The 13,526-nt window shown below is 41.8% G+C and overlaps 1 protein-coding gene and 1 non-coding gene across 3 annotated transcripts in view; one reads left to right on the top strand and one right to left on the bottom strand.

Annotated features, from left to right (window-relative positions):
• The window catches only part of cacnb1 (calcium channel, voltage-dependent, beta 1 subunit), a 38,949-nt gene that overhangs the window by 21,179 nt on the left and 4,244 nt on the right, over positions 1–13,526 (bottom strand). For both annotated transcript variants that reach the window (XM_049562179.1, XM_049562178.1), the window contains exon 2: positions 11,205–11,291. In XM_049562179.1, coding sequence (XP_049418136.1) covers positions 11,205–11,291 — 87 coding nt within the window. The remainder of the gene's footprint in view (positions 1–11,204; positions 11,292–13,526) is intronic.
• On the top strand, positions 11,933–12,004 carry trnac-gca (transfer RNA cysteine (anticodon GCA)). Its single transcript has one exon. It is a non-coding gene; the product is annotated as a tRNA-Cys (tRNA).

A 13,526-nucleotide genomic window follows, 5' to 3' on the forward strand; every position in this document is an offset into this window, starting at 1 on the left:
AGAAAAAAAAAAAGCCCAAATGACGTCTGAAAACAACCTGGGACCGACCGGCTCACTACAACAGGTCGGTGATGCAGCAAAATGTAGAGTGAGAGAGAGAGTGGGAGGGATTACTCTTTGTGTGTTTGTGTATATGAGTGTGTGTAAGTGTGTGGACAAATGCTTGTGTCTGTGAGTCACTCATCCAGTTGATGCACGTCACATACAACCAGAGGGGGAAAAAAGACTATCAGGGAAAGGAGAGACAGAGAAGGATTGATGGATTCATGAACACTGACACATAAGTCAATATTTAATATGAAAACAGGTGCATGTGGACGGGGGGGGCGGGCGAGACGACGACAAAATAGCAGCTGATCAATAACCTCTCTGCACCCTGAAACTGCAAGAGCAAGAGACTGAACACATGTCCTCCACCTTTTCATAAGTGACACTCTCTTCTTCTTCTTCTACTGCTCCTTCTTCTTCTCTCATGTCATCAGGTTGTGTCTCTAATTTAGCTGCTTGCTTCACTTCACATACAGCTCCTGTTCAAAATAGCTACAGGTCACCTGATGGCGGAGCTGCTCTCCTATTGGCAGTGCCAGACTAGAGACCCCAGCAGTGTCATAGTAACCATCTCTGCAGCGTATTACGAGCAGCCAGTAAAGGCTGCATCAGGAAGGAGATAGAAAGAAGACATAGGGATCAATAGTAAATAATAAATACCCTGAGGGGAAATTGCATATAAGCTTTTCAACAGGTGATTGATGAAGCATTTTCTCACGTCGTGTGAGCAACAGCTGTGAAGCCACAGCCTGGTCATTAGCCTGGAGGATGACATAGAAGTGACTACATCAAACAAAACAATATTGCCTTCAGGGAGTTTTTTCAGAATGAAGATGTCAATGTTTTTACTAACAAGACGACTAAACTGACACTTTTCTATGTGTGGTTGGTAGAATCTGAACTGTACTGTATTGTCACCAACCACAGAAGGTTAAGAACACAGGTAAGGTGCAAAGAGGCGAGGCTCAGCAATTATCCCGAAAATGAACTGACTGTGTTTCTTCTCCATTTTCTTCACAGTGGCTGCCACCATGATGAATTCACACCTCCTTAGCATTGATATTGAATAAATGGAGGGGGGGGGGGGGGTAAAAAGAGAGCAACAGAGCGGAGGGGGGTAATGGAATAAGAATTGAGGGAGGGAGGGCCGGCAAAAGCCAAGTGCTTTGAATAATGAGGGTTGAAAAGAGTCACCCTGCAGCAGGGAAATGAGTTAACATTGTTTCTTCTGATGCAACGGCACATTTGTAAATGGCTTCAAGAAAAAAGCGAAACTGGGAAAAAAAGGGGGGAGTTGAACGAAGTGAAGACAAAATGCTTCTGGGATGTATGTAACATCTGCATAAAAATGCTTATGAAAATGCTGAACCAGTATAATAATTGGACTGATTTCCTCCTCTTTAATGTCTTTATAAAACACAGGAAATGATCACCTCTCTCTCCTCTTGTTCTTATGTCAGATAACAGCACAGAGGTTAAAGATTTTAATCTGCTACTGCTATAAACAACGGGAACATCGCAGCAGCTGTTGTCACATTGTATGACTAAGAAGTGATTAGAATCTGAGAGCTAACACATACTGCGAACCCCTGCCCTGATAATTAAACAGATAAGAATATATTTGTACTTATCAGCTGCTCTGATCATGTGAAGAACAAAGAAATGAAGGAAAAGCGAGCATTTCGGTGAAGAAGAAGAATACAACATTTCATCTCAGACAGCTGAGAGCCAACCAGAATGCATTATCAGTTGTGCTTCAAGCTCCACTGTGCATTCACGTCACATCCAGAGTGAGATTAGCTCAGTGAAGACGAGTACTAGTAAAGAAAACTGGAATGAAAAATCAGAAAAAGGGAACCACATCTCACAGAATAGACAGATGCACAAACCGAGGAATCACAGAGTACAGATTTCCTGTCAGACACTCATGGCTGGTGACTGTAAATGGCCATATTACCTTTTCCTGTCAAAGCAGCATCATGGCAACCAGCTGGACAGTGTGGAGATGACTATAAAGATGAGTCATGGGGCTGAACTCACCAGAAATCCCCATTTCCACAAATGAGCAAATGTGGTACTCTGATAACAGGTTGCTCCTCAGGGATTTAAAAAAATCAAATTAATTTAAAATATAATTCAGTAATAAAATTAGGGCTGGGAGATATCGTTTAACTTAATATTCTAATTTATTATAAGAACATTTTTCAGGTGTCTGTTTTAAGTCATGGCCTTTGTATCATTTGAGATTTTTTACACGACTGCCAACGTAACAACTCATCTTATTTATACTCCTTTCCCAATAATTCTCTGTGTCATATTTGAGGTATATAAAGATGTTTTCCTACAAAAACAAATTTTTCATTTAGTAAACTATGTACATTGCCTCAGTGCATAAGTAATTTAATGCAGTAGTAATACAAGCAACTGTACATCACAAAATAAAAGTTATCTCATGAAAGAATACAAATCTGCCCAAGTTTTCAAGTATCAGCTTTGGATGCTTTACATACTTCACACACTCATAAAGTAGTAGGATTAATACCCTGCCAAGGACCAATACCCCAATACCCAGAAGAATTAAAATGATTAGTCAATTAACTGAAAATAAAATGGCAAAAATTTGGACAATTTCTTAATAGTTTAAGTCAAATAAGCCTAATTGTCAGACAATTCTGGCTCTTAAATGTGAGTATTTGCTGTTTTTCTTCGTCCTCCTTTTGAGACACTGCATCTTTTTTGGTTTTGACAGTTGGTTGGACAAAAACAAGTAACTTGAAAATGTCACTTTGGGCTCTGGGAAAGTGTAACAGACACTTTTTTGTGACATTTTATCATCTGAATGATTAATGGAGGCAATTAGCAGATAAGTAGCAGCCCGAATATGGAGTAATAATGAATGCAGCAGACTGTGTTCAGTTGTTGTGTATGACATCAGACACCTCATAGAAACTTTAACAACTAATTTTGTTTGACTTGGGTTTATGTGTTTATTCTAGGCAACAAAATTTTGTAAGACAATAGTGCAAGATAATCAGACTGATTACTTGATTAAGCAACAATCTGATGGATCGTTCAAGGCAATTTAGGAAAAAAAATGCAAAAGATTCACTGATTCCAGCTCCTCAAATGTGCTTTTCTCCGTTTTCTGTCATTATCTAACAGTTTTAAACTGTTAGATTAGACACATCAAGCAATATAAAGACGTCACCTTTGACTCTGGGAATTTCCCAGTGATAAAAAATAATTAAAAATATCCAACACCTCATAGACAAAGGGTTAGTCGCAAAACAACTGAGAGACTTCTCAATAAAATTAAAATAAATGCTATCTGCAGCACCAATCATCATGATTCCAGTGAAAATAATGATAATTTAATGAGCCTAAATGCAATAATTGCAAAAATAATGGAAAGCTAACAACAGAGAGCATATAAAACTTGTAAAACAGCAAAGCCAAATGCACGAAGAAACTAAATGAAGATCCAGCCCAGGCCTGTTTGGGACAGGGGGACAGCAGTGAAAGAAGTCCCCAGAAATGGCCATGGTGCTTCGGCCAGGCAGGCAGTGCACATAGCAGCCGAGGCAACCGATGGCACGGTCTAAGTCTAATTAAAAACACAGCGCCTTTCCAGCAGCTGTGGCCCGGCCCAAAATGGAATCACACTTAGAAGAGCAAAGAAAGCCGCAGACCAAGAGGTTCAGCGTGATCAGGACATGGGTGGCAAGTTATATTCTCCTGTCATATCTCAGAGCAAAAGTGTCTGCTGAACTTTCACAACTCAAACCAGATCCACACGCTTACAGATAGCTTAACTCACACATAAACTGCTTCCAGTTCAGTCAGACGCAGCAAAAAGCTTATCCAGATCCTTCTTACCATGACGGGCCTTTGAGTCCTCTCAGTCCTTTCCATACCTCGTTTGCCACACTCGCCACACCACGGCAAACCAAGGGGGCAACGCCGGAGTCCACAGAAAGAGTTATGTGTGTATGTGTATGTGTGTGTGAGAGAGATAGTGGTAACTAGTGTGTGTATGTGTCTGCTAGCTTGACAAGTGCAGAAGTGTACATGTGTGTGATTGTAAGTGTATGCCTGTGTGTGTTTGTGTGTGTGTGTGTATGTGTGTGTGTGGTGTGTATGATAGGAGAAAGAGCCAGAAAAGAGTGCCGTATGTGTGAAACTAGGAGAGCGCTCTCTTAACCTCCAACCCCTTCTCACACACACACACACACACACACACACACACACGCCCACCCCCACCTCCACAACCCAGAGGAACGTGAACCTTGTGTAGAGGAAGGGAGCTGGACTGGCTGAGGGTCGGGTTGCAGGACTTGTGCTACATTTGCAAACTGGGGAAATATATTTAGCCCTGGCCGGGCAGAAACAGGGACATGAACACACCGAGACCAAGAAGGAGGCTTGGTATGCAGCCGTCAGCCATTCAATGCTCTGACTGACGTGGGAGAGGGCTGGGGCAGTGCCCAGGGAAACCCCCCTCCCCATTCTCTCTCTTTCTCTTTGCTTCATTCCTCTCAGCCTTGGACCTGATCTCATTCCTCCAAGCCCTCTGTCTGTCTGACTTCGGAAAGAGGGTATCAGAGGAGGGATTAAGGTTGGACGTTGGCATTGATCTTCAGAGTCGATCCGAGTTAGATTTACAAAGTCCATCCTCCTTGATGATTCAGTTACATCAGACACCAGTGTTACAGAAATTTCTTCTCAGAATTGATCCTGTAAACTTAAAGCAGACCTATTCTGCTTTTCCTTATTTTCTGTCACAAACATATATATATATATATATATATATATATATATATATATATATTCTGTATAAAAGGGACAGTCGGCAGGACAGTACTATGGATGGGATGGGTATGACGTTTTGACTACATGTTACACATGTGAACCATCACAGGAAGATTTAAAAAGGAGCTGATAGCAGTTAGCAGCTAACTCAAAAAGAGGGACAGTGGCAAATGTCCACGAATTGGGAAAACAATGAGGTCTAGGAGCTCCTTGCCCTCAGAGATCAACTGCCATATAACAGGGGTGGTAAATGATTGATATTGCCATGTTAAAGCCACTGTTATTATTTAGAAAGTGCTGCCGATGCGTATATGTCACACACACTAGAGGCAGATGCTGTTGTGTTACATGCTACACCTGTCATGCCTCTTTTGCTTCCGCGATGCTGGCATGCAATCTAAAATCAAACACTGGAGTGGCATTACGCTGCCGTTGTTTGACTATGTGTTAACATGCAAAGGTGGAATAAAGAAGGGACTTTGTAGCGGCCCTCTGAATTCTTCTATATCCAACAAGTTAATTTTATTTATCCAGCCAAATATCACAGCCTCAAGGGGCTTCATAATCTGCGAGACACCCTATCCTTAGACCTTCAATTCGATTAAGCAAAAAAACACCACAAAAAGCAGAATGTGGAAAAAATAGAAGAAACCACAGAAAGAGCAAAAGAGGAGGATCACTCTCTCAGGATGGAGTGAGCAACTCTGTTGTTCCCTTGAATATAAAATTGTGTAAAGTGCACATTATAGCCTAAACTGTAAAGGCATTTCCCAGCTATATGACTGCGACTTATTTTCTTTGGCAAATGCATGAGTAAGACAAATACAGCATGACACATCTATAGTTTTTAGGCCTACATGTGCAAGACAGTTGAGCAAATATAATACCTGCAAAATTGCAAGGGCGTCGTTATGCATATTTAAGAAAAATAAATGCAAAGACAGGGCAGAAACTGTAAGTCTACTGCTAATTCATCCGCACTGTTTGTGTATTGAAATCTGCAGAAAGCTGGGTAGCTAGTCTAGGCTACCCAACAGAGACAGATGGAAGAAAGTAGAATCAACACACTGTTTACTTCCATGGCCTCATGTCTCATAGGCAGAGATAATATCTCTTCAACAAACACAAACTGAGAGCTTAGATTCATGTGCAGATTGTTTTTTCAGTCCACCTCTCTCATAGATGTGATATCTAGATAGCCAGTCAGCTAATCACCCCGAGTCATGACAGTGCCACAAACTGTGGCAGGTCCACATACTGTAACTATTCACATCAGAGTTTATGGGATGGCTGCGAGTCAAAGTGGCTAATATAGCCTGCTGTCAGTGACGTTAGTTTTCAAATTAAAATAACCTTTTAGTGCATCCTTTAAAAACCCTGCTGCCACAAAGCAGACATTACACTCATCACACAGCCCTAAATGAACCAATTATAACAAACACCTGTCAACACATCACATTCAGCACACTTCTACTCAGAAAAGGTGTAAATGCATAAAAGATCAATATCTCATGAGGATTTTAAGAATCAATACTAGATCATTAAAACAAAAACACACACTTAATCAGATAAGATGTTCAGCTACTAATATTCAATTACAACATACATGTATTACTTGCACACTGACTGACTAGGAAAACTAGAAAGGCTACAGGAGGGAGGTCTACAGGCAGATAGGTGTGGTTAGAGGGGGTGGTGGTGGTGGAGGCCCAGTGCGTCCACTAGAGGGCGACCTCTGACACAATGACAGGGGCTTCTCCATGGCTACACACCTGACCACCTCCTCTTCACTTGTATCAGTAGGTGATGACAACAGAGTCAACTGGGGAAGGTGAATAAATGGAGAGCTGCAAGCAGACGCACCAGTTGGCTCCTCTGCAGCTAGGCACAGCAGCAACTGGGGCTCTACTGGGATTTACATGTCAAGACCGAGAGGAGGACTGCTCTTCTCACTCCAGCATCTGAACCCTCCAGACCTTTCACATATTGCAACCAAGCCAAGACATAACCTTGGTTATGGAGCAATGGGGAAAACTTTATGTTTCTTTGTATTCTGGTGATGGAAATCAGTCAGTGTTTGATTGATAACATCTCTGGTCACTGCAGACATGAGAGTTTTACAATTCTTAAATCAAGCACTGGAGTTATTTGGTTTCTGAAACTCTTCTTTCCCCACAAGGTTTTTAATTCATGCAAATCATGCATTTCACACCTTGTGTATTACACAATTTGATATATGTCTGATATCTTTTTACCATGACTATTTATGACATTTGAAAACGAACAACAGCAAATCATTTTTTTCACCTGTTGTGCTGTTTATCAGTCTAGATTGTTTTGATGTGAGTTTGAGTGTTGAAAATATCAGCCGGCACTAGACACAGTTTCATGTGGGAACTATGGCCGATTTTGCCTAAAATGATATAGGACAACCACAGATAAACAGGAAAGGCGGGAGAAAGAGGGGGGATGAAGGACTCAGCCTACATAGGGTGCACACTCTACCAGGTGGGCAGACCCAGAGGTCGCCTGTGCGAGCTGAATTTGAACCAGACCTCATTTCACAAATGCCACTTGCAAATTGTGGTTACATTCGCAAGGACTTGAAAGTATGGTATACTTTTACTCGTCAAATGTACTGAACATAAGGCAAAAGCAAATCATCTCTTGCTGCAAATTGCAGGTAGCATGCCAAGATGAAAAATGGCAATGGGGACACTGCAGATTACGATTAGATGGTCAGTTCACTGGTCAGTTCTTTAATGGAGCATTGAGGTGATTCTTGAAATACCGTGTGACTATGTCGTATTTACCAGAAAATGGCAGTCACTGATAAATGCGTTACAATAAGTGCACTTCTGCTGCCGAGACCTAATTAATGGCAGCCGAGCATAAACTGTTTGTTCATGTTATAAGAACTGACATACTGTTGACTACAGGGCTTTACGGAGAAACGGAAGTTATGTCAATGCTGTATGACTAATGTAGGTATTCTCTACTTTTCCATTATAGTTTTGGTGACGCCTTGAAAAGAAATGTTGAATCTTGTAATATAAATGTTGGCATCAGAGAAGGGTAGAAGGTATTTAAACTTTCTCTGCCATTTATAATAACTAGTTTTAGTCTTTATAAGATTAGACTGCAATGTCTGCCTCGTCTTCGGGCCTTCTGAAGGACCCTCTTTTGTTGTTCTCGTCCTTTAGGAGGCTCAAACCGCTGAACTGGGACACAGCTGTTACATGTTCATCACGACAGCCCCTCTGATTTGATTTTATGTTATGATGCTGCCATGCTGAGTGTGAGCATGTGTGTGTTTTCTAGTTGTTAATGATAAAAGACACAGATTCAATTTCTAGGAGGGCAAATATAAGATTTGAGGTAAAAATCATTTTTGCACCACAATAACATGTTACCCATTGTACACAGCAGCAGCGGCAGCAGCCGCAGACAGTCTCTGAAGGAAGACGGTGTGTTTTTGTTGAACTCGACACACAAACCAGCACTGCACAAACACGTAGGCTGCACCCACACACGTGCGCACACACAAACACAAACCCATCTAAACATCCTCTCTCCTTCGTCTCTCCATCCCACTGTGCCTGCACACAGAGGGAGATTCAGTGGCCCGGTTGCCATGGAAACCAGGCCGAGTGTACCAGCCAGCTCTACCGTTGGCTGATTGTGGCTCTCGTGTATTTGTGTGTGTGCGTGTGGTGAGTGAGTGTGCACTTGCGTAGGTGTGTGTGAGACTGTAAAGCCTATACAGGGCTCTACTTTGAGTTGTTCAAGGGGAGGCTAAAATAGGCTATATGTTCAAAAACCTATAGGGCGCCTGTATGCTTCTTTTTCAGTGATTAAAGCTATTTTTTTTTTATCTTACCATCTACAATCTATTCATTAGTTACTAAATCAATTTTTGGGCTTATGTGCAGCATCTCGACTGTTTAAAATCCCTGCATCTTTCACTGCTAGCCTTGATGAGTGAAATGCTGTGCAATAGCATGAGACAGGGGAGGACATTTATCTGGGGAAGCGTTAAATCATCCTTACTACGGGTAATGAGTTCCTTATACAGTGTGAGCGATTAAGAATCCTGCCTAACCCGCAGGCCCCAGTGCACGTGGTCCTCCAGCAAGCAGAGTCAGAGAGTTAATGAAGGACAAGGCAGTGGGAAGGGTTATGTGTGTAGGCGAGGATGCAGCTAACCTTTAGAAACCACGGGAGAGTTCAGCTCCCTGTGTTCACCGACAGCGATGGGATTTTTTTTTCCTTCATTTTTTTCTAAAGCAACACCGGTACTGAACAGGTAAATGTCATTCAGCACAGGGCAAATCATTTCCTCTCATAAATGAAGAGGACAGATGGAAAAGGGGGGCTCATTTAGCTGTCACACAGCGTGGCTTTGAGAAATGTCATGTCCAGACAGGACTGTGGTGCAGGTCGCGAGTCTGTGATGCTTTGACCCCGCCTCCTGAACGCCCTGAGGACAGGAAGTGTTCCTGAGGCTCCTTGACCCATTCTTGGCTGGAAAATGATGCTGGACAACTGACAAATTTCACTAGATCCTTCTGACGGAGCCAATCAGTGCATCTACATCTACATGTGACCCTGGGGTCAGGGTCAGAGGGGAGTAGTGCCGGGTGAGTCTAACACCTGGGGACTAATAATTGCATCAGAGCCCCGCAGGAATCTCTGCCGATGTCTCTCAACTCCAACTCTGTGACAATAGATCGGTGTAGCTGTAGTCACCGGGTTTTACTGTTGTTAGCAGAGATATTATCGAAGCCATTTCAGTGTGTGAGCTACAGTGTAGTGTGGGGGCCGCATGTGACAAAAACACAGGTAACGAGGGGAAGATACAGACAAGAAAATAATGGGTTTCACAGTGGAAGAAGCGGCAAAGAACTGCGATGTGGCAGATGAACTAGGCTATAAATTGACATGGTAATAACAGCTAACAGCTAATAGTGGGGCAAGTAAAACTACTCAAAATTATAGTAATATCAGAAAGTTTTTAAAGATTATACTTGTTCCTTCAGCCTCCTCTTTGCATTCTTCAGACCCTCTGCATTTCACTTTGAATTATAAACCTCATAATTGTTTAATGGTAGTTATATTTACTGCTGGAAGTGAGCTTGGTCAGTGTTTCTCCTATATTCATACTGCAGCGGTGCAACGCCAGGAACAGCAGTGGCTCGCCGCCATGAGTCCATGAACGAGACAAGTGTCACTAATGTGTTTTTAGCTGAGCTAGACCAGGCAATATTTGGTCCTGCTCTGATGAATTTGGCATGCAGTTAACACACCAGTCATAATTTTGTCTGAATGAAAACTCCTGGCATTTGCTCCTGGTGTTCTTCACCACTGGTTTGGAAGAAGGAAATAACGAGAGTAACACTGAAACCAGCTTTAGAAATGACAGATTTTCTTTTTAAATAACTGCTGAGCAGTGAATCTAATTTAAGCAGATGTGACGAGTGGTTCATGTGGATTTCGAAAAATAGCCCAAATGACAAACACTTGGAAAAGTAACTGATAAATATCAAAAGAAACTTTAAAGTGTGGGGTGGGGGTAGGTGGTGGAATGAGTGTCTCCCTCCGGACAATCTATCCAGGGCATAGCAGTCGACCTTGGGGAAACACTGATGTCAGATTAATTACACAGATTTCATTTCCGCACTATTAATGATGCAAATTATGAAGGAATAAATGAGCTTATTCTCCAGAAACCTCAAAAATGTTTAGAGGATCTGAATCCAGTTGAGGTGATTTTATTGTTTTGGAATAATTGGCCGATGATTGATGGGTTACGTGTCATTTCTAAGAAATACATAGAGTCAAAAGGCCAAAGGTAAAGTCTTTGTATTATTTATTTTGTCCGATTAACACTAAAAACTCATATATACGTAATGATTCACAGTACTTTTTCTTCAATTATATAAAGCATAGAAAAAAAGTACCTCCTTATATTCTGACAAGCTGAAAATTGTGAGTGTTGATCGTTGATAATGGACCTAAATGATTCGTCAGTTATTAAAACTGTCAGTGGCTACTTTTATGTTGATCAACTTATCAGTTAAAACACAAATAATGTCAGTCCTACTGCATACATTTTCTACTTCCTGTATGTGAATTATAGAAGTCGGATGTGAGAGAAAGTCAAAAATAATGATGAGATCAAACTGATTTGGTATCTTGATAGGGAGCAGCTGAATTCCCAGCATTAGATGACCTCACTTCGACTCCATTAAACTTTCATACACTTCTTCATTGAATAAAATGAAGCTGAGACTCAGTCTAGCACCTGGATTAGCGGTCTGGAGGAAGGATTAAGTGTGAAATGTTACCTGTCGGACAAAGCTGTTCGAGGTGGTGTCAGAGGAGGTGCTTCCATCCGAGCGCTTAAATCGGCTCTTCCTCTTGCCGTACTTTCCCTAGGAATGGAGAGGTTGGGAGGGCAGCGGAAAGGAGGATTTGGAAAGAAAGAGAAAAACACAAAAAGTTTAATTGCGTTGCACTATAACAACTTATCTTGACATATCTCATAGAAAACCTTGTTTCCGGGGAGCATGGCAGCAGTTAACATTTGGCTTAGCATTTGTAAAAGCTTCTGAATATGATCAGGCAGTCAGATAGAACCAGAGATAACACAGCACGAGGCCCCAGACTGAAGAGGAAGTCGAGCGGAGTAAATGTGTGCAGTGCGTCCACAAACAGCCTTCATTACTTGTCATTTTTCATGTTCTGATGCAAACTGGGACGTCGTAATCTGATTGGCAGACCCCTGGCAAATGGCCTACCCGGGTTGGGCAGAGGCCACACATTGCATTACGATCCCACCCTGCCCACGTCGCCATGGTTACACAATGCTGACTAATCGCATTTGTTGGGAGGGTCATCAGGAGACTGGCTGTGTTGCTCTTTCAGTGCTGCTGGTTAATATAATGCTTAGAAACAAACATAAAAGATTAACATACAGAGTGTGTACGTGTTGCTGCATTTACAGGGCCTACCTAACACTTCTACGACCCAGTGCACATCTGTCTATTTATGCCTCTAAAACCATGTATCCACAGGGGGTATAGCTCAGTGGTAGAGCATTTGACTGCAGATCAAGAGGTCTCCGGTTCAAATCCGGATGCCCCCTGCTTTTCTGTCTCATATTTCAATGTAGGAGGCTATAAACAGCACAGACTTAAAAGGACCTCCTTATGTTATATACAAAGACAGCGTTTCTTTCCTTCCAGACTTCTCCAATTAATTGATTGAATGCAATAAATCAATTAAATGAAGTTTCCTAAACACAAGGTAACATATTCAAATTGCTTGGTTTGTCAACACAGCTGCCCAAAACCAAAATATATTCACTTCACATCAATATAAACAGAAGTAGCACATTTGAGACACTTTTTCTGTCAATCCAGCCAACACAATTTCAGGACAGTTTGCAGCTTGAAACTTGCTCGAGATACTGCTGCTACTTTTGTCTAAACTGTATACGTATGTAGTTGTGAGGTAGTTAAAAGTCCAGATTGATTTGTTGAAAGTCAGCTGGGATGTTGTGTTCAGGTGTTGGCTGGAAACATGGTACTGTTATCTGTAACCAAACTGCCCTGACACTGACATGGGGAGAAATCAATGGCTGTCTTTAAGGTAAAAAATAGTTCCCTTGCATGAACTCTATTCTCTTTGCAGGGATGCTTCAGTAAGCACTATCTGTCTGAACTGTTTGGTGTCTGTCTTTATCCACAACTGTTCTCACACTCAAACACACGTAAACTAACCAGCCCCAGTCCTCTAACCTGCCCACACACACACACACACACACACACACACACACACACACACACACACACTCTACACCTATGTAAACACTGAATATTACCAAGCAGCTGCTTCAGACCTGTCCACTTCCCTGCGTAGGTTAACAACCACCAACAGTGATCCCTCCTCAACTCAGTACTTTGTTATCGCCGACACATCATGTAGAGCAGGCCGAGGCCTTTAAAACAAACAATATCTGTATCACCAGCGCATAAAAACACAATGCGGCCGAGAAGCTTCCAGTTAACAGATAAAGAAGAACAATCTGTTACATGTTTCTCTCCAAAGACGGCGCACACAGCAAACGAAGTGTGATACGCCAAACAACAATTACTGTGTTGCAAACTTGTGCAGTTGTGGTTACTGGCTTTTAATGTTAAAGTTGAACTTGAGGTGATGATGCATGAGAACAGATGTAGACAGGCAAATGTGCTTGGGGCTTAGACGCAATTGATACTGTGAAAAATAGATGTCATCCCTCCTGGCAAATGTTGCCACCTACACCGAGTGAAAAAGTTAGAAAATGCTGTGTGCGCACTGATGACTGTGGAGACAAGACACAGGCTCTTTTGTGTCTCTGCACATTGAACATTAAGATGGTGCGAAAGAAACAAATCACAGTATTTGCCCACATGTTTGACCACGTATATCAGAATATACTATCTAGATAGAATTAATTGATTCTGCATTTATTATGGTCAGACTTAAACATGCAAATTAGTTACACAGTTCTTTTCAAGCTTTGATTTGGACTGCAGGAAGAAGTGGAATTCAGTTATGTATCAATTTGTTGGATGACTTTTCTTCTGAAAGGGTAGATCCACCATTTACAACTCTGTCACATG

Source organism: Epinephelus fuscoguttatus, linkage group LG19 (genome assembly GCF_011397635.1).
Source record: "Epinephelus fuscoguttatus linkage group LG19, E.fuscoguttatus.final_Chr_v1".
NCBI classification, from domain to species: domain Eukaryota; kingdom Metazoa; phylum Chordata; class Actinopteri; order Perciformes; family Serranidae; genus Epinephelus; species Epinephelus fuscoguttatus.